This window comes from Mixophyes fleayi, chromosome 4 (genome assembly GCF_038048845.1).
Source record: "Mixophyes fleayi isolate aMixFle1 chromosome 4, aMixFle1.hap1, whole genome shotgun sequence".
NCBI lineage: Eukaryota > Metazoa > Chordata > Amphibia > Anura > Limnodynastidae > Mixophyes > Mixophyes fleayi.
The window spans coordinates 127,501-148,142 of NC_134405.1; the positions used below are offsets into that span (position 1 = coordinate 127,501).

Consider the following 20,642-nt stretch of genomic DNA (forward strand, 5'->3'; position numbering starts at 1 on the left):
CACACACCCTGTCCCTTTCACGTTACACACCTTTTGTACAAAATTTATCCCTGTTTGAGAACCAGAAATAGGGACTGATATCAGAATTGTTGACAGGTATTTCAAAATTTCAGTCAGTCTTTGATTCTAGTCACCAAACATTTGCTTAAAGTCAACTAGCACTTTTCTCTAATCCTTAACACACAGTAGACTCAACACTCGCTCCTGCACAACTAACACCCCTCACTCACAGCCATGACACTCTATTACCCACTTAACACTCTTTCACTTTGAGCCAACACTCTCTCCTACCAACCTAATATTCCTTCTCTCCAACCAGAACTGTCAACTAACTACCTAGCACACCTTAATTCGAAGGCTGGGTGCACACTAGAGATTTTTTTATCCGATCTTCGTACCAATCAGCCAACATATGACCGTTCAGTAAGATATTGTGTGAGTGTCTAAAGTCGTTCTAAAGTGCCGATCATCGTCTCATTTGGTTGGTCGTACAGTTTAATATTTTCTGACCAATCACCGACTAATCATGTAGTGTGTATGCACTCATGTTCACGATCTTCATAGAGTTTACAGAGTCGGGGGACTTTTCAGACGATGCTAGCAATGAATGTCCCGGTGAATAAATGTAGTGAGTGCTGTAGCAGCAATCATTCATTTGTTCCTTCTCAGACAGAATATTTTGTTTCAGAGTCACAGAAGCTAACGAAACTCATTAGGACATGTGGATAGCTATAGCAAGGCGGTTTTAATCAGTGTGACAATGTGACAGTAATGAATGAATGAATATTGTGCTGTCATTCTCCGGACTAGAGGACAAGATGAAGAACCAAATGAAGAGCACAGATCTGAAGGTAAATCGTGTCAGTGTGTATGCATGAACCGCCAGACTGATCGGACCTTCAGTAGTAGGTAAAATCGTTTCAGATAACACTTCGGTTGGAAAAATTCTTCAGTGTGTACCCAGCTTAAGCAAACACTCTCTCCAAACCATCTAACATTCTCTTACTCCAAACCAAACTTTCTTTTAACCACTTTGCAGTCTCTCACTCTCAACCCTCTCTTACCCACCTAATATAGCTTCTCTCCAGCCAGCACTCTCAACTAACCACTTAGCACTCCCTCACTCTAAGCCAACGTTATATACAAACCATCTAATATCCCCTCACTCCTTTACTCTGATACAACTACCAACTTAATATTGCTTCTCTCCAGCCAGCACTCTCTACTAACCACCTAGCACTCCTTCACTCAAAGCCAACACTCTCTAAAAACCATCTTATAGTGCCTCACTCCAGACCACACTCTTTATTAACCACTTCACAGTCTCTCACTCTGATACAACACTCTCTCCTACCCATTTAATGTTCCTTCTCTCCAGCTAGCACTATGTACTAAAAACCTAGCACACCCTCATTCTAAGCAAACACTCTCTGCAAACCATCTAACTTTCTCTCACTCCAGACCAAACTCTCTATTAACCACTTTGCAGTCTCTCACTCTCAACCCTCTCTTACTCACCTAATATTCCTTCTCTCCAGCCAGCACTCTCTACTAATCACCTAGCACTCCTTCACTTTAAGCCAAAACTCTCTACAAACTATTTAATAGTCCGTCACTCCAGACCAAACTCTCTAGTAACCACTTTGCAGTCTCTCACTGTCAACCCTCTCTTACGCACCTAATATTCCTCGTATTTAACTAGCACTCTCTACTGATCACATATCACTCCCTCACTCTCAGCCAACACTATCTACTTAACAACCTAACAGTCTTTTACTCTCAGTCAAGTCTCTTTTACCCACCTAACTTTCTTTTGCTCTAGCTAACACTCATTACTAATCACCTAACACTCCCTCACTCTCAGCTAACACTCTCTACAAACCATATAGCAGTCTTTTACTCTCAGCAAAGATACTGTCTTACCCCCCTAATATTCCTTTGCTTCAGTCTAGCACTTTCTACTAACCACCTAGCACTACCTCACTCTCAACTACAACCCTCTCCCACACAACTAATATTCCTTCACTTCAACCAGCACTTTCTACTAATAAGCTAATATTCTCTCATGCTCGGCTACAACTCTCTAATATACTCCAAATACTTTCTCGTTCTCAGCCAACACTTTCTCTGACCCACGTAGCTCCCACTCACCTCTCTGCTGCTTACCTAACAATCTCTCACTACCAGCCAACACTCTCTACTAACCACCTAATATTCCCTCACTACCAGCCAACACTCTCTACTAACCACCTAATATTCCCTCACTGCCAGTCAACACTCTCTACTAACCACCTAATATTCCCTCACTGCCAGCCAACACTCTCTACTAACCACCTAATATTCCCTCACTGCCAGTCAACACTCTCTACTAACCACCTAATATTCCCTCACTGCCAGCCAACACTCTCTACTAACCACCTAATATTCCCTCACTGCCAGTCAACACTCTCTACTAACCACCTAATATTCCCTCACTGGCAGTCAACACTCTCTACTAACCACCTAATATTCTCTCACTGCCAGCCAACACTCTCTACTAACCACCTAATATTCCCTCACTGCCAGTCAACACTCTCTACTAACCACCTAATATTCCCTCACTGCCAGTCAACAATCTCTACTAACCACCTAATATTCCCTCACTCCTGACCAAACTCACACAGTTTCTTCCTCTCAGCCAAGACTCACTCCTACTCAATTAATACTTCCTCACTCTTGGTCAGCACTATCTACTAACCACCCTAATATACCCTCTCTCCAGACCAAACTCTCTATTAACCACCTAGCAGTCTTGCACTCTCAACCAAAACTCTCATCTACTCACCTAATACTCCCTCATTCTTATCAAACACTCTCTACCTAACTAACTCTTCCTCACACTCATCCCAGACTCTACTAACCACCCAACACTCCTTCATTCTCAGTCACAATTAATTAGAGATGCTCACTGACCCACGTGTTTTGGTTTTGGTTTTGGTTTTCGATCTGGATTACCGTCGTGTTTTGGTTTTGGTTTTGCCAAACCGCCCTTGCGTGTTTTGGTTTTGGTTTTGTTTAGTTTTGTTTTGCTATTTTTGAAAAAATACCATTTTTTTGGTCTAAAATAACCTAATTTAGTACTCCAGTTTCTTGGAAAAGTGAAGTAATTCTAAAGCTAATAAATTATGAAAAAACAGTTTAATCCCTGGTAGGCCGTCCTTAATTCTAACACTTGCCTGCAAATTATACAGACAAACCTGGTCGTCTTCCCCCTCCATCTTTGATTATTGGCAATCTAGCCATCGTCTTTGGGTGTATATTACACCCTCCACTTGTAGTTGAATAGAAAAAAAGCAGCCTGCATAGACTGTAGAATTAGAAAGTAAAAATAAATGGACCAAGGTAGTTTGGTGGCTATCTAAACTCCCACCGGTCGGCTACCTCTCTTTCTCATCCCTTCTTCCCTTCTCCCCCTTCCTCGACTCCGTCTCCGTTTCTCCCAGCTCTCCGTCTCATCCATGTGTCTGTCTGTCTTCCCCTCCCTTTAGATTGTTCGCTCCTTTGAGCAGGGCTCTCCTACCTCCTGTTTCCATCACTTTTAACTGCGCTCTCCAGCTACTCTGCTCACCTCCTCTCGGCCCCTCTGTGTGTGTTTTTTTGACTAATTTCAAAAGACTGTGTAGTTTGACATCGCCTTTCCCAGATGACGTACTGGGAACACTACCATCGGGACTGGTGACAGAACCTGGTTGCTCATTCTGTTCATATGTGGACTGCTTTGAATCCATTCTGAGCCCAAAGCACTTGTAGTGCTACAAATTGTTTTAGATACTGCTGACAAATATGACTTTTGACAGCCAGAAAAATTAATGCAAAAGAATGGGGGACACCCCAAAAGCACATGGAGTGCTAAATATTATTTTTTAGACTGCTGACAAACAGGACTTTTGACAGCCAGAAATATTAATGCAAAAGAATGGGGGACACCCCAAAAGCACATGGGGGGGTATTCAATTGTTAGCGTTAACGAAAAAAACCGAGCGTTTAAAAAATCTTAGCGTTAATGCGGTAATTACTCGCGGAATTTCAGCTCGCCGCTCCCTGAGTGGCGAGCTGAAATTCCGCGAGTAAACTACCGTATTAACGCTTTTCACGCGCAATATTACCGTATAAACCATAATATTTTTTGAGCGCTCGTTTTTTTTCGTTAACGCTAACAATTGAATACCCCCCATGGAGTGCTAAATATTATTTTTTTAGACTGCTGACAAACAGGACTTTTGACAGCCAGAAAAATTAATGCAAAAGAATGGGGGACACCCTAAAAGCACTTGGGAGTGCTAAATATATTTTTTGGACACTGCTGCCAAATATTACTTTAGTTTTGACAGCCAGAAAAATTAATGCAAAAGAATGGGGGACACCCCAAAAGCACTTGGGAGTACTAAATATTGTTTTTCAGACTGCTGACAGGACTTTTGACAGCCAGAAATATTAATGCAAAAGAATGGGGGACACCCCAAAAGCACATGGGGGGTATTCAATTGTTAGCGTTAACGAAAAAAACCGAGCGTTTAAAAAATCTTAGCGTTAATACGGTAATTACTCGCGGAATTTCAGCTCGCCGCTCCCTGAGTGGCGAGCTGAAATTCCGCGAGTAAACTACCGTATTAACGCTTTTCACGCGCAATATTACCGTATAAACCATAATATTTTTTGAGCGCTCGTTTTTTTTCGTTAACGCTAACAATTGAATACCCCCCATGGAGTGCTAAATATTATTTTTTTAGACTGCTGACAAACAGGACTTTTGACAGCCAGAAAAATTAATGCAAAAGAATGGGGGACACCCTAAAAGAAAGCACTTGGGAGTGCTAAATATATTTTTTGGACACTGCTGCCAAATATTACTTTAGTTTTGACAGCCAGAAAAATTAATGCAAAAGAATGGGGGACACCCCAAAAGCACTTGGGAGTACTAAATATTGTTTTTCAGACTGCTGACAGGACTTTTGACAGCCAGAAATAATAATGCAAAAGAATGGGGGACACCCCAAAAGCACTTGGGAGGGCTAAATATTGTTTTTCAGACTGCTGACAAACAGGACATTTGACAGCCAGAAATATTAATGCAAAAGAATGGGGGACACCCCAAAGCTCTTGTAGTGCCAAATATTGAAAGAAAAAAAAAGACTCCTCTATCCTCCTCTCTTCTCTATCACTGGTTATCAGAATTGTAATCAGAATTGTTATCACAATTGTTATCAGAATTGGATGAAGAATAAGGTATATTCTCTGTCCCTGCTCCAATCAGCCTGTGACTACACCCTGCTCTGTCCCTCTGTCAAATGGCGATGGATTGCTGTGGAGGTGGGTATTTATGGATTTCAAATATCACGAGAACCGAGCCCCGAGATCCGACGACATCATGATGACATTCGGCCTTGATTTGGAATCCGAGCAGGCGGGAGAGTACCGAGCCTACTCGGCTCGGTACTCGGATAGGCAAAGTTCGGGTGGTTTCGGTTCTCGGGGAACCAAGACCGCCCATCTCTACAATTAATACTTTCTCATTCTCAGCTAACACTCTCTACTGACCACCTAATATTTCCTCACTCCAGCCAGCACTCTCTATGAAGCACTTAACACTCACTTTCTCTCAGCCAACACACTCTCCTACACATATAAATTCATCTCACTCCTACCAGCACTCTCTGTTAACCACCTTTCTGTCTCTCACTCCTGTCAACCATCTCTTATACACACAAAATATTCCCCCACTCTCAGACAACACTCTCTGCTACACACCTAATGTTCACTTACTGTCATTAAACCAGGAGGAATTAGAGGACGGAGCTGGTTTACCAGTGGTTAGCACCACTGAACGAAGAGGTGTGGAGTCTAACACACCCCTGGTCTTCACCAAGGACCCCGACAGGTAGTTATGGGCTTTGCCGCTTGCAATGTGCAGGTCATGGCCCGCTAGGTCAGTCACTGGAGAAACAGGTAAGTGAAAGTAGCGTAGTCAGACAATCCTAGATCAAGCTGCGCTGAGGTGCTCTACCGAATCAGAATGCAGAACGTGGTCAGGGAAGACAAAGCTCAGAACCAGTCAGAATACACAGACAAAATCGAGATCACAACAGGGTAGTCAAGCCAATGGGAAGAGGAGTAGGACACGGAAACTGGAACAAGAATCTGACACCCTAATGGCACCAGAGTCCTGTTTATACAGGGATCCTTAATAGACACCCAGCAGTCAGTGACATCGCTGGCTGCTGCTAAGGACTGGAGAATCGCGTCACATCATTTACAAAATGGCGCGCATGCATAGATGTCTCCAGGATGGCAGGGCGGAAGTGACGTCCTGTTGCTAGGCAGGGAGAAGGAAAGCGGTCCCCACAAAGCAAGGAGAGTGCAGAGATGCCATATGGCGCTTACTCTCAGCTAACACTCTTTGCTTTGCACCTAATACTCCCTCACACCCAAACAATACACCCTCCACCTTCTACTAACCACCTAATATTCCTTTACTTCAGCTGACACTTTCTACTAAGCACCTAATACTCCCTCACACCCAAACAATACACCCTCCACCTTCTACTAACCACCTAATATTCCTTTACTTCAGCTGACACTTTCTACTAAGCACCTAATACTCCCTCACACCCAAACAATACACCCTCCACCTTCTACTAAACACCTAATATTCCTTTACTTCAGCTGACACTTTCTACTAAGCACCTAATACTCCCTCACACCCAAACAATACACCCTCCACCTTCTACTAACCACCTAATACTCCCTCACACCCAAACAATACACCCTCCACCTTCTACTAACCACCTAATACTCCCTCACACCCAAACAATACACCCTCCACCTTCTACTAATCACCTAATATTCCTTCACTTCAGCTGACACTTTCTACTAACCACCTAAATCTCCCTTACTCAAACTAGCACTATGTCATGGACAACTAACACTCCCTCACACAGAACCAACAATCATTTCACATAACAGTTACTTGAACTTATTCAGTACTTTCTGATAAGCAACCAACACTCACTCACTTTCAGCCACCTAACCCTCCTTCACTCTTAGTCAGTACTCTCTCCTGAACAATTAATACTTCCTCACTACCAGCCAACACTCTCTACTAACCACCTAATATTTCCTCACTGCCAGTCAACAATCTCTATTAATCATCTAATATTTACTTGCACTCGGGTCAGTAATGTCTACTAACCACTGAACACAACCTCACTCTCAGTAAGAAATTACATGGCCAGCAAACACTCTTCTACACATGACACTCCCTCACGCTCATTTAGCTCTCTCCTAAACATCCAAAACTTACATACTCCATACTAGCTAACATGCTCTCTCTCTCTACCTAAAACACTTAAAACTCTCTCATTTAGCACTCACTTCTATAACCATAACAATTTCTTACTGTCAGTCAGAACGCTCACAAAAACAGCTGTTATTTCCTCTTCACACTCAGCCATGACTCTCTTGTAAACAGCCAGTAACTCATACTTGATATATTCTATCTTTTTAAGAGCTCACGGCATGAGTGTCAGGCCGTAGGCCTACTGAGGACTACAATGAAGTAGAACACTAACCGGTATTAGCACTAATGAACTAGCAGGTGCGGAGTCTAACGTACCCCTGGTATTCGCCAGGGACCCCCACAAGGAGGATTGGACTTCGCTGCACAGGGCACGCAGGTCGCGGTCCTACTAGCCAGTTGCCGGTGTAGGGTAGAAGGGTCAGACAGTCCGGGTCAAGCCAAATCGGGAATGTAAGGTACCAGGGAGAATCCAGAGGAATAGTCAACAAGCCGAGGTCGCAGGAACAATATGGGTCACACAGATGAAGGAATGGTCGCCAAGCCGGATCACAACGAGAGAGCAGGAACACTGGGAGCATAAACAGGAAAAGGAGCAGGGAGAACCAGGAACACTAGGAGTAAACCTGTTACTTTGGCACCCTAATGGCGCCAGAGGCAGGTTTAAATAGAGACAGGCTGCCTCTGATTGGGGGAGGCCAGGAGGCGGCAAGAGAGAGGGAAGAAGCGTCCCATTGCTAAGCAACGGGACGGCGGCAGGGCGCATGCGCCCGACGGAGGAGAACTGCCGGAAGCAGTAGTGCTTCTGTTGCTAAGCAACAGGGCTCCGACCAGAAGACAGGCGTCCATCCCCGTCTGACAGGAGATCAGCGGGGATGGCGCCTGACAATGAGGAGGGTGAAAAAATGGAGTGGATAGAAGATTTATCAAACAATGTTGTGTTACAAGTATTCATGGGCAACATAGTGACAGGATACAATTTCACAAACATTAGAGATCTAAGTAAATATATTACCTACCAATAGGCCATTTATAAAAATGATCTACCATAACATAGTGTAGGAGATTATTATCCCAACGACACAGGTATGTGGGAGAGAACACCAAAGGGTATGTTTGTAAATGCATCATGAACATATATCATTCGTTCCAGGCGGCTAGTAATCGAGTGTTAAGGAAAAGCTCTATAAAAATGTAGTTAAATTACCTCAAAATAAGGGGGAATATACTCCATATTTTATAAACTTGACACCATTTCTTTTAAACTGAAATTAAGAGTGGTTATGTTTTTTTGTTAGAATATGGAGTTACTTTGCTTCCATTTTAAGGCATGTATCCCCACGTTCTGCCTCCAGTTGTATACAATGACCCCAGTAGTAGAAGCCATGTTTTTCTCTATCAACATAATGCATACTTCCTTCCCCTGTTTTGAAATAGGAGGGGTAAAAGGGGCACTAAGGTGATGTTGGAGGACAGCCTTTTTAAGAAATAAAGGGGAACCCGGCTGAAATTTAAGAAGATCTTCTAATTCTAGCTTCCCTTTGTATTACTACAAGTACCTTCTTCCAAAATACCTGTATTAATAGATAAGCCAACCAAATGTGAGCCATGTTGGCCTCTTTTCTCAAACATCTCCATTATTGAAGGTCCCTGAATGGTTTACCTTAAATACGATGGATGGTATCATCTAGAAATTAGTTTCTATTTTATTTCCTCTTCTCATCTTGTTTACTTATCTCTGCTTGTGAGGTTATATCTGTCAATACTATTATCCTCTGTCTTTTAGATCTAAATTCTATGGTACCAGAGGACAACTTGTGGTCTCTCCTCATACAGATGCGTGTGCGTTCTGAAATTGATTCCTTCTCACTCCTATCTGTATTGGACCCAAGAGAGGGACCTGTTATAAGTCTCAATGGGAAGGACATGGTAAGAAAATTTATACCTGTAGATATGGTGTGGGAAGAAGATTGAAAATATAGGTTAGTGTCATGGCATTGCTATCATGTATGAGGTCACCTACTGACCTGTTCTCACTGGCGAATCTTGGCCACACTCTTGCTACTTGACCACCTGCTGCTCAACTGTGCAGCTGAATTGCATTTGTGGGAGGGTATCAAAGCCATGACCAGGCTCCTTCACCAGTACCTGAAACTGTTTATGTTTCCAGGTAGTGTATAGCTGCTGCAGAGCCTCTTTGCTGATTGCTCTAGGTAATTCTTCCTGACAGCTTACTTTGGATCAGTACTACTGCACAGCAAACAGTAAGCTGAGGCCGCACACTGAGTTGAAGGCATATCTTTGAATCAGACCTCAGTCACAGTTACATGAACATGCTCTTACTGTACTCCGCCTATGCTCACCCATCCCTTCCCTGCCTGTTCTGCATCTTCAGGCATAAGGAGTTACCACACTCCCAGTTTGAGGAGCCAGAGATGCCAAGGTAAGAAGCAGCTGGGGTGGGTCGCCACTTCTGAGTGTTATGCTTTGGTGCTCTGTTGGCTCAGGATCCATTCCACATTCTACTGTATGTCAGAGCTGTTGTGTTTCTATGTGCTGGAGGTTGTTACGCAACCATACTCACCCTGCTTCCTGAGATGCTAACGAGGATTCCAAATTGCAGCTGATTTATTGAAGTGAGTAGGATGGAGAATTAATTAAAAGGGAGTGGGAGGGGGAGTGAATTACAGTTGGTGTTAGGGAGAATGAATTACAAGGAGTGAGAGGGAGAATTGATTACAAAGAGTGTTAGGGAGAATGAATTACAGGGAGTGGCAGGGAGGGGGGATTACAGAGAGTATTAGTGAGAATGGATTATGGGAGTAGGAGGGTGAATGAATCACAGGGAGTTAGAGGGAGAGTGGATTACAGGGAGTGGGAGGGAGAATGAATTACGAGGAGTAAGAGAGATTGTGGGAAGGTGAATGGATATATGCGAGTTAGAGAGAGAGTGGATTACACAGGGTGTTAGGGAGAATGAATTACAGAGAGTGTTAGGGAGAATAGATTATGGGAGTGGGGGTGAATGAATCACAGGGAGTGGGAGGAAGAATGAATCACAGGGAGTGGGAGGAAGAATGAATTACAGGGATTGGGAGCGAGTGTGAATTACAGAGAGTGGGAGGGAGAATGAATTACAGCGAATGGAAGCAAGAATGAGTTATTGGGAATGGGCACGAGAATTATTATTTTTGTTATTTATAAGGTACAACAAATTCCGTAGCACTGGCTACAGAAGCAAGTAGCAAATAGATGAGTGGGAGAAGTGTTGGTAAGAGCTTTGTAAGTGAGGGTAAGCAGCTTGTACTGAATTCTGAAAAGGATAGGGATCCAATGAAGGGGTTTGCTCAGAGAAGTGGAAGATGAGACTAGCCACAGCATTCTGTATGGATTGAAGGTCAGAAGTGCGATAGCGAGGAAGGCCAGTAAGAAGGAGGTTGCAATAATCGAGACAAGAAATGAGTGAATGGACCAGGATTTTGGCTGTTTCCTGAGAGAGGAAGGGACGGATATTCGTAATGTTACAGAGGCAGAAGTGACAGGATTTGGTGAGGTACTGGAAATGAGGGGTCAAGCTGAGGGCTGAGTTAAGAGTGATCCCAAGGCAGTGGGTTTGGTTGACAGGATAAAGAGTGATGTTGTCAACCAAGACGGAGATATTGGGAGTGATTCCAACAATGCTCGGATTTGGAGATGTTGAGTTTCAGGAAGAGCCTTGTGGGACTCCAATAGAAAGGGGAAGAGGGGGGGAGTCAAAAGCAGACACGCTAAAAGAGCGGCCAAGAAGGTAAGAGGCAAACCAGGAGAGAGCTGTTTCACGAAGACCTAGGGAGTGAAAGGTGGCGAGGTGAAGAGAATGATTAACGTTGTCTAAAGCAGCAATGAGGTCGAGGATTATGAGAAGGTAGAAGTGACCTTTGGACTTAGCTGAGAGAAAGTCATTTGTTACTTTAATGAGGACAGTTTCAGTTGAGTAAAGGGGATGGAAGCCAGACTGGAGAGAGTCAGAAAAAGAGTGGGAAGAGAGAAAGTGGGTCAGACGTTTGAAGACAAGTCGTTTGAGGATTTTAGAAGCAAAGGAAAGCAGAGCTATGGGGCGATAGTTGGAGGGAGAGGATGGGTCAATGGAAGGTTTCTTGAGAATAATAGAGATGAGAGCATGCTTGAAGGCCAAGGGGAAGATACCAGTGGAGAGAGAGAAGTTAAAGAGGTGAGCAAGGTGAGAAAAGGCATTGGAAGAGAGGAAGCGGAGGAACTTGGAGGGGACAGGACCAAAAGGACACATTGTAGAAGAGAGAGGAGCTCAGGCACAGTTACAGGAAAGTAGGAGCCAAGGGTGGCAAAGTGAGTGATAGAGACAAGGTTATGATATTCCTCAACCACCATCTTAATTTCCCTAGATTACCCTATTACCATCCTCTACACTGCTAACGCAAGACAACAACCCTCTGACCAACATTGCCACACACACAGCCCACTCAATACTTTTACTACTTTTCTAGCTGGTCCATTGTGCAATATGATGTAGCACATGCCCTTGTGTTTCTAACTCCCATTGTCCTATAGATTGTAAGCTTGCAAGCAGGGTTCTCTTACCTCTCTGTCTGTATGTATTACCCAGTATTGTCTGATCAATGTTTGTTCCCAATTGTAAAGCGCTATGGAATTTGCTGGCGCTATATAAATAAATGTTGATGATGATGATAGAAAGGACAGGTGGGGGGAGACAAGTCTGTCGAGAGCAGATATCATTGTGGAAAGAGTCAATTTTGTTTTTGAAGTAAGTGGCAAAGTCAAGAGCTTTGTCAAGGTGATGGATGAGGGGGGAGGAGTTGGGGGAGGACACAGTAGAGAATTAATGGTAGCAAAGAGGTGTCGGAGTTTATTGGATAGGGAGTGAAATAGGTTTGTTTGGCAAGAGAGAGGGCAGAATAGTAGGATGAAAGGATGAGTTTAGAGTGGATTAAGTCAGCAATAGAGTGAGATTTCCTCCATTGGAGTTCCGAGGAGTGGGAGCACTTTTGGAGAAGACGAGTAAGAGGAGAGTGCCACGTTTAAGGTTTGGATTGGCAGGCATGAAGGTGGTGGCTGGGGCTGCAGTATCAAGGGCAACAGAGAGTTTGGTGTTGTAAAGAAAGACAGCTTAGTTGGGACATGGTAGGGAAGAAATGGGAGCAAGTAAGGGTTCGAGAGAGGACACAAAAATGATGGGGTCAATGCTGTTGATGGGACGCAGTGTGCGAGCGACTTTGGCTTGGAGAGGTGGAGCAAGGGTTAAAGAAGGGGTAAAGGAAAGGAGATTGTGGTCAGAGAGGGGGGACACAGAATTGGAGAAGTTGGAGATGTCACAAAGATGGGAGAACACTCGGTCCAGGGAGTGACCATCACGGTGGGTGGCGGAAGTTGTCCATTGGGAGAGGCCATGGGAGGAAGTGAGAGTGAGGAATATAGAGGCAGCAATAGTAATAGGAGAGTCAGTAGGTATGTTAAAATCCCAAATGATAATGATGGAAAGATCAGAAAAGAGGAAATGGGAAAGCGAGGCGACAAAGTTATCAAGAAATTGAGAGGATGGGCTAGGGGTGCGATAGTTGACCACAACACAATGGTGGAGAGGGGAGAAGAGGTGGATGGAGTGAACTTCAAAGGAGGAGAAGGAGAGGGAGGGTTCAGGGAAAATAACGCTCAAGCTGTAGCCATGAGACTGCAGGACACCTACACCACCTCTTTGGTGGTCTCCAGGATGGGGAGTGTTGGAGATGGAGAGACCATCGTGGGAGAGTCGAGCAAGGGAAGCAGTGTCAGAGGGGTAGATCCACGATTCTGTAAGGGCCAGGGGACCAAAGGAATGAAAGAGGAAGAGGTCATGAATAGCAGTGTCTTTGTTGCAGACCGATCTGGCATTCCAGAGTACACAGGACAGGGAAGGTGAGCAAAAGGAAGGATGAGAATAAGGTTGGCAGGATTGGATGTTCAGGGGGACAGGGTGATATGTGGTCGAGGGGGAAGCGACAGGGGATAGAGTGGATAGGCTTCGGCCTGTAGCATGGACTAATGATGTGGGGAGTCATAAGGGGGAATGGGCGGAAGTGTTGAATGGAGATTAATAAGGTACAGGAGATGTAGTAATTGAGACCTTGTGGAGGCATGAAATAGGTGAGAAACAATTGAGTGGAAAAGACAAACGAGCGTATCGCAGAAGCTAAGGACTGTGACAGGTTACAAGTGAGGTGAGGAAAAGGTGAGAATAGGGCAGGTGAGTAAAGTGAAAGACTGAATAAAATTACAATGAAGGGTGGTTGGAAAGAATAATGGGGGGACTGGTGGAGTAGTATGTATATATATATATATATATGTATATATATGCACACATCAGATCTGTAATTTTCATCTGTCATAACCATCTGCTGAAAAGATTGTCTGCACACTCCATGGAGACTACTGGTCGTAAGTGCATACACACTTCCACATTTGTCAGGTATCATTCCATCATTGCTGGTGACTTTTAGTCAGTTTATAAAATCAAATGAAACAATACGATGTGCTTTTGCGCGATAAAACATGGTCAAGGGAGCGTACACACTAATGCGACATCAGACCTAACAGTTGTTTATCATGTGATTGGCACAATAATTGGGTGAAAACCTGTTGTGTGACATAGCTTTAGTGTTTCTGGTTTATAAGGCATTAGGAGATAATGTAAACAGGTTTTATTTAATGTCAGGAGTTTATGAAAAAAAAAATTATTTTCACTGTACAAAGATTTTGCTTGATTTTGTATTCTGACAATCATTCTGCTGCCATTTTCTGTTCCAGACATTCATTCTTGAGGTTGGCAACCAAACATCCCTGTCTTCACCATTTCCAGACATTCACAAGTGTGATGTTTTTCTTGTTGCTCTGGAAATAACCGATACAAGAGTTACTCTGCTGATTGATGGCAACAAAGAGCAGAGAGAGATATCTCATGACACTTACAGAGCATTGAGGAATGCCTGGCAAGGTGACGCTAAGCTGGTCCTTGGAGGTAGTCCAGGTGAGTCTATTGCAGGTTAACATACAGAGAAAAACATATCCTTGCCTTTTGTTGGCTACCGAATGTCTGATCTTTAAAAATCTTTGTTAGTTGTCACGAGCCGCGGCGGTACTCACCATGACGACCGGGACGTCACTTCCCTTCAACTCCCGACCATTGCCGACAGGGCTGCCAAGAAGAATTCAGGGCCCGGGTACAACAAATTCATGGGGCCCCCCTCATAGTGAAGTAAGCCCCAAAATTTTTTTGCGCCGCCTTACGGCGGCGCAAAAAAGATTGGGTATATGGTCATATATTCAGGGGCGTGGCTAGCCAAACGGCAGTGCAAAAATTTTGGGAGGTGCGGTCATGCGTTTGGGGGCGTGGCAAACGTGCCATTGGGGCGTGGCTAACATAAAAACCACTAGGCTCTCAATTCGCCGGAGCGTCACATATGTTTAAGCACTCCTGACTTTCAGGACATCTACCACCACAGGGTAGTATACAAACAATGCAGTGTGTACACAAACAGTTCAGTCTTGGCCTACACCTTACATTGGACACAACATTCACCAAAAATTGGTATTGTCCCTACTAGAATCACAACATTTCACACACTGTGCTGCTCTCTCCTACCTGTTCTTCTCACTTTCTCCACCTGTGGCTGCTGCTTTCTTTAGTTGTGGCTTGTCCGGATCCAGAAATGTTGAAGGACCTATTTTGAAAAAAAAATGGCTACATTTAGAAAATTACAGCCAGCCCCAGCGTTAAATCAATAGCACCCACGATTAATAATTAGGCCTTCCTCCAGCTCCAATATTACAATAATGTGCCCCTTCATCATCGCCATGCCTTATGATCACACTGTGCCCTCCATGCTGTTTTTGCCCCCTTCATCTGGCTCCCCTTCATCAGACTATACTATGCTGCTCCCCCCCTTTTTCAATCCCACTGTGCCATGCCTCCCCCCCCCCTTTGTAACCCCACTGTGTCATGCTGCCCACCATTTTTTAACCCCACTGTGCCATGCTGACCCCTGTTTATTAACCCCACTGTGCCATACTGCCCCGTTTTTTAACCCATCTGTGCCCCTCTCATTTTTTCACCCCCTCTGTCATGCTGCTTTCCCATTTTTTAACCCCTCTGTGCTCCCCCCTCAATTTTTAACCCCTCTGACATGCTGCTTTCCCATTTTTTAACCCATCTGTGCCCCTCTCATTTTTTAACCCCTCTGACATGCTGCTTTCCCGTTTTTTAACCCCTCTGTGCTCCCCCCTCAATTTTTAACCCCTCTGACATGCTGCTTTCCCATTTTTTAACCCCTCTGTGCCCCCACTCATTTTTTAACCCCTCTGACATGCTGCTTTCCCATTTTTTAACCCCTCTGTGCTCCCCCTCATTTTTTAACCCCTCTGACATGCTGCTTCCCCGTTTTTAACCCCTTTGACATGCTGCTTCCCCGTTTTTTAACCCCTCTGTGCTCCCCCTAATTTTTTAACCCCTCTGACATGCTGCTTCCCCGTTTTTAACTCCTCTGACATGCTGCTTCCCCGTTTTTTAACCCCTCTGTGCCCCCCCTTATTTTTTAACCCCTCTGTCATGCTGCCCCCCCGTTTTTTAACCCCTTTGTGCCCCCTCATTTTTTAACCCCTCTGTCATGCTGCCCCCCCGTTTTTTAACCCCTTTGTGCTCCCCCTCATTTTTTAACCCCTCTGTCATGCTGCCCCCCCGTTTTTTAACCCCTCTGTGCCCCCCTCGTTTTCCTCCCTTCACTTACCTTTTCTCCTCTCTTGGTCTTCTCTGCTGTTCTGTGCTCCATTGCTCCAGACTGACTGAATGCTGGGCATGACATGATGACATCACACCCAGCATTCAGACAGTCTGAATAGAGCACAGAGCAGCAGAGAGGAGGGATGCCGGCTCCGCGATCAGGTGAGTATGTTTTTTTTTTTTTTTTAAACTAGCCTGCTCCCCCCACCAACGACCGAGCCCCCCCCACCCCCCCCCCCCCCCGCCAAAAAAAAAAAAAAAAAGGAAAGGAAAAAAAACGTTTTGAAAAAAAAAATTAAAAAATTAAAAAAAATCAGCAGCGCAAGGGCCCGGGCCGGGCCCCCTGACATGCCGGGCCCGGGTAATTAGTACCCGCTCCCCCCCCCTCTCGGCGGCCCTGATTGCCGAGGCAACGGCCGGACGCCCAGCAGTGTAGCGCCGCGTCCCGGCAACAGGAGACAGCCGGGCGCATGCGCAGAAGGACCTAATAGCCTGCTGGCTATTAGGCTGTAATTATTTTATTAGTCAGCTCCTGGGAGTAGTTGCAGAGCTAGGCTCTGATTGGCTCACCTCTATATTTAAGGCAATGAGGTCTGCTACCTCATTGCCGGTTATAGCGTTCTGTCCTCAGTCCTGCTGCCTGCTTGTGCTATCCGTTTGGTTCTTGCTACCTTGGATTGACTACCCGTGTTTTGACCCCTGCTTGTTCTTGGACCTGTGACCCTTCTCTTCTGACCTCAACCTTTTGCCTGGATTTCGGATTTTGCTTCTCTGCCTGTGTGTCTGACCCTTCGCTTGTCTCTGCATTTTGCATCTGTGCCTGTGACCCTTTGACCTAGGATTCTGCTTAACTACAGCCCGCCAATCACTCCACTCCTGGGTACTCCTTTAAGCCAGTATACGTTACTCGACCCTCGGTCGGCCCGCAGCCCAGTCTGTCCCCACCACTAGGGGCTCCAGCGAACACCGGGCCTTCAGAGTAGTCCCCGAGTTTCACTGTACTGGCTTGGGAGTTCCTAACATTAGTCATCTAGATGGACATTGACATTAGATAAAAATGAAATATGCTCATTATTATGCGTTAAAATCGCTTACAGAGCACAAGTCTATTTGTAAATGCCTGTGAATGTGACCACAACTTCTTCCGTTCGCAAAGTGTGACTTACTGTAATGTACTATGATGGTAACAACAAGATTGCAACAAAATCGGTGGCCCAAGAAGAATTCATACCAATTGTGATAAGTGACACAATTAATGGCAGAAATGTTGAATGTGGAATCCTCCCTGAAGATCTGATACCCCTGTGGCCTAATGCTTTGTATAATACAATGTGTAAGAATGTATAGGTGTGTGTGGTGAGATGTGAAGAAACATCGATAGTCTACTCTTTCATCTATGGCCATAATTCTACCTTCTCATTGTCTATCTGTACCTGATTTCTCTCTTTCTTCCCCAACAGAGGAATCTGGTGATTTCCATGGATGTCTTCAGGATATTCTGGTCCAGGGAGAAGCTATCGACTTGGACTCTGCCCTTTTCAGGAGTGACACTATTTGGTCACACAGCTGCCCCTAGCCTGCTCTAGTCATCTGCAGAAATCCTAGTGTGGTCTGCAGATTGTCTTCATGTACATTTGTTTTCTTTATTCTTACAAATTCAGACCATTTTAACCCATGCACTTGTACAGAAGCAGTGATACATAACTCACACATTTATCATTTTACATTCTGGACAGTATGTTCCATTCTTACATATATTCTGTGTATGCTCCACGAAGCAGCAGTCTCTGAACAGACTTAGTCCCATATGGTGTCTGCAAAACATTTAAGGCCAAGGAACTAGGCCCCAAAACTGTAATCCTGCCTCCCCTTTACTCGTATCACAGCTTCTGTGTGTTAACAAGATCACCCTTTACCTCAGTGTTATTATGTTATTAATGTATCAGAAAAAAACCTTACTCCATGGCTGTAAAATGCATCTCTGTGTTTTCATGTGATTTCATTTGATCAGATCATTAAAAAGCAACATATATATAATAGGTCAATGTAACATATCAATGATGATTTGACATAAAATGTTATTTTATTAGCCATTTTGCACAAGAACCAGCTTTCCAAAAGTGAAAGCAAATACTTAGCTTTTTGCCTTTTTTTGCGACTTTTCACTTTAACTGTTGCAAAATACTGACTTTCCTCTTCTGACTCCCTGGAAGCCCTAACAAATGGGTTAACTCCCTATTCAGCTGAGCAGAGACAGGAAAGGAAAATACCTCTGAGCCTATAAAATGTAGCCCCTCTGCTTCCTCTGCGCTTGTTGCCCGGCTGATAGACAGTTAGTGTGGTTAGTGGTTTGTTATCCCTTTATGTGGGGCTAACCGATACATGCCCATAGGCCTTGTGATAGCACCTCAGGCGGTATGCTACCCGAAGCAGGAGGTGGCTCCCCGGGATCTCCGTTTGCTATCAAAGCTGGTAATAACGAATAAGGTAGCATGGGAGGTGCGACCGCCATATCATAAGCCAGCGCTGATAGAGAAGTATTTCTGGGTCTCTGAGCGGGTGTAAGCAGTGGGAAATTTAAACACAGAGGGCGTGATTCATCTTCATACCTAAGTCCTGTAGCGTGCCGCATCATGCATGAAATTGCTCTGCGCTTGCTCAGAAACGTAACTCACTTTCAAGTTCAAACGCAAATCACACTTCCGACAGCCTACGATTTGAAAGTCAGAACGGGAGAGGGAGGAGGCGTTTGCATGTAGCCAATGTACAGTATGAACGTGCCGAAGTCGAGCACACAGACATTCATTCCATTCAAGCTGTGGGCATCTCTGAGGTAGCCTATCACTTACATCAGCTACAGGATAGGTGTAAGTGCCGACTGATAGTGATGACTGGCCCGTATGCATGCTATAACATGTGTTTGCAAGTAAGATGAACTGTAAACATTTATTTTATGTACAGTAGTGTGGCTGGATCACTTAGAGATAACTTATTGTATAAATATATCTAAATTATTATCGCAGGGCGCTAATTTATATAATTGAAAATGTACTTATTTTTATTATATTGTGTTGCATTTTTGTATGGGAAATGTATTTATTTCAGAGACAGTTTCAGGGGAGGAAATTCGCTTCTTGTTTTGAAACTTCAGAAGGTGACTAATCATACTTATTAAGTCTTTTCATGTGACGTGACCAATACAGCAGCAGGCCGTCACCTTTGGGTCCTGTGTAGGTTTTCTTCCTGTATCTTGGAACCTGCCTGAACAATGTAGACTCAGGATGCGAGTAATACAGGGAACTTAACACCCAGATTTAGGAAATCAAGAGATTGATGTAAACTTTGCTAAAGATTAAATTACGTTAGCTCCACGGTTAAAGGATATATTACATCGTAATGGTAATTATTGAATGGGTTTTATCAGCCTTTGCGGAGTCCTCTAGGCTCAGAGGACGGTGTTACCCCCTGCTAACGTGTGTCAAAATGTGTATAAAAATGGCCCTGTTTGACCATGTAATGTATTACTCCATCTGTACCTTGCTGGAGATCACTAGTACCTCAAACTAGTGTATGCAATTGTTCTTATTAGGACACTTGAGCTAATAAAACATCACTGCTTCAAGAACCCGCTTTGAGAACTATTTACCTGCTGTAATTCCTGTGACCAGCAGATTAGACCAAATCTAATCCGTTATCCGGCTGCTCTGAGATTGGGACCCAGCATCCAGTACCAACGCTCTGCCTACTACCTGCAGCTCTGGTCAGTATGATAGGCCAGGGAGGAACCATCCACAGCAACCCTGATCTGAAGGCAAGAGGTCAGGGGTACCAGCCAGGTGCCCAGCAAGGGGGTACCCTAGCAGAGAGAGTTACCCAGAAGTACGCGGTTCTAGGTGCCGCTAAGGAGCCTAGTGGTGGCAACAGCAAAAGCCCCTCCTAGTGCAGTTAGAGGGCGCAATTTGGGTTAAAGAAAAGGGGATGGTGGAAAGGCAAGCTTAACTGGTCCCCAATAAAACAACAGACTGGGTGGCACAGGAGGTGTCACAAGTAGGCATTAAGAACATCCTGATATATGCATGTATTTGTTAAGAATAAAAAAGTATTTTTTTTAGTAATGATTATATTATTAAGAGGTGTTAATGTATTCATTTTTTCCCATACATTCTGATGGGACTTTATTTTGCAGTGTGTTCTATCTGTATATGGCAGGTACCATATAGCCAGAGTGTACTTATACCAAGGGCCATCTTAGCAGCATTATGGGCCCCCTGGGCAAAGCAGTGTATTGTCTTCTTCTCTTCTGTTTTCTTTCTTCCTTGCTTGTCCATAGCGGCTCCTCTCACTGCGCTCCTCACTAATTGTGATAATGTCATTCAGTGCGAGCACATCGGGGAAGAGGGAGGGAGCCACCGCAAATTAAAAAGATTATTTTTTTTTAATTACTTTCGTGCCCTGGCTATGGAGCTCCTATGCCTGTGGGCCCCCGGGCACTTGCCCAGCATGCCCAATCGGAAAGACGGCCCT

General features: G+C 44.4%; 1 protein-coding gene across 4 annotated transcripts in view; it reads left to right on the forward strand.

The window, feature by feature from the left end:
- The window catches only part of SHBG (sex hormone binding globulin), a 30,089-nt gene extending 11,932 nt beyond the window's left edge, over nucleotides 1-18,157 (forward strand). For all 4 annotated transcript variants that reach the window (XM_075206084.1, XM_075206085.1, XM_075206083.1 and 1 more), the window contains 3 exons: nucleotides 9,120-9,262; nucleotides 14,150-14,369; nucleotides 17,579-18,157. In XM_075206084.1, the coding sequence (XP_075062185.1) occupies nucleotides 9,120-9,262; nucleotides 14,150-14,369; nucleotides 17,579-17,694 (479 nt within the window). In that variant the 3' untranslated portion in view covers nucleotides 17,695-18,157. The remainder of the gene's footprint in view (nucleotides 1-9,119; nucleotides 9,263-14,149; nucleotides 14,370-17,578) is intronic.
- The last annotated feature ends 2,485 nt before the right edge of the window (nucleotides 18,158-20,642 follow it).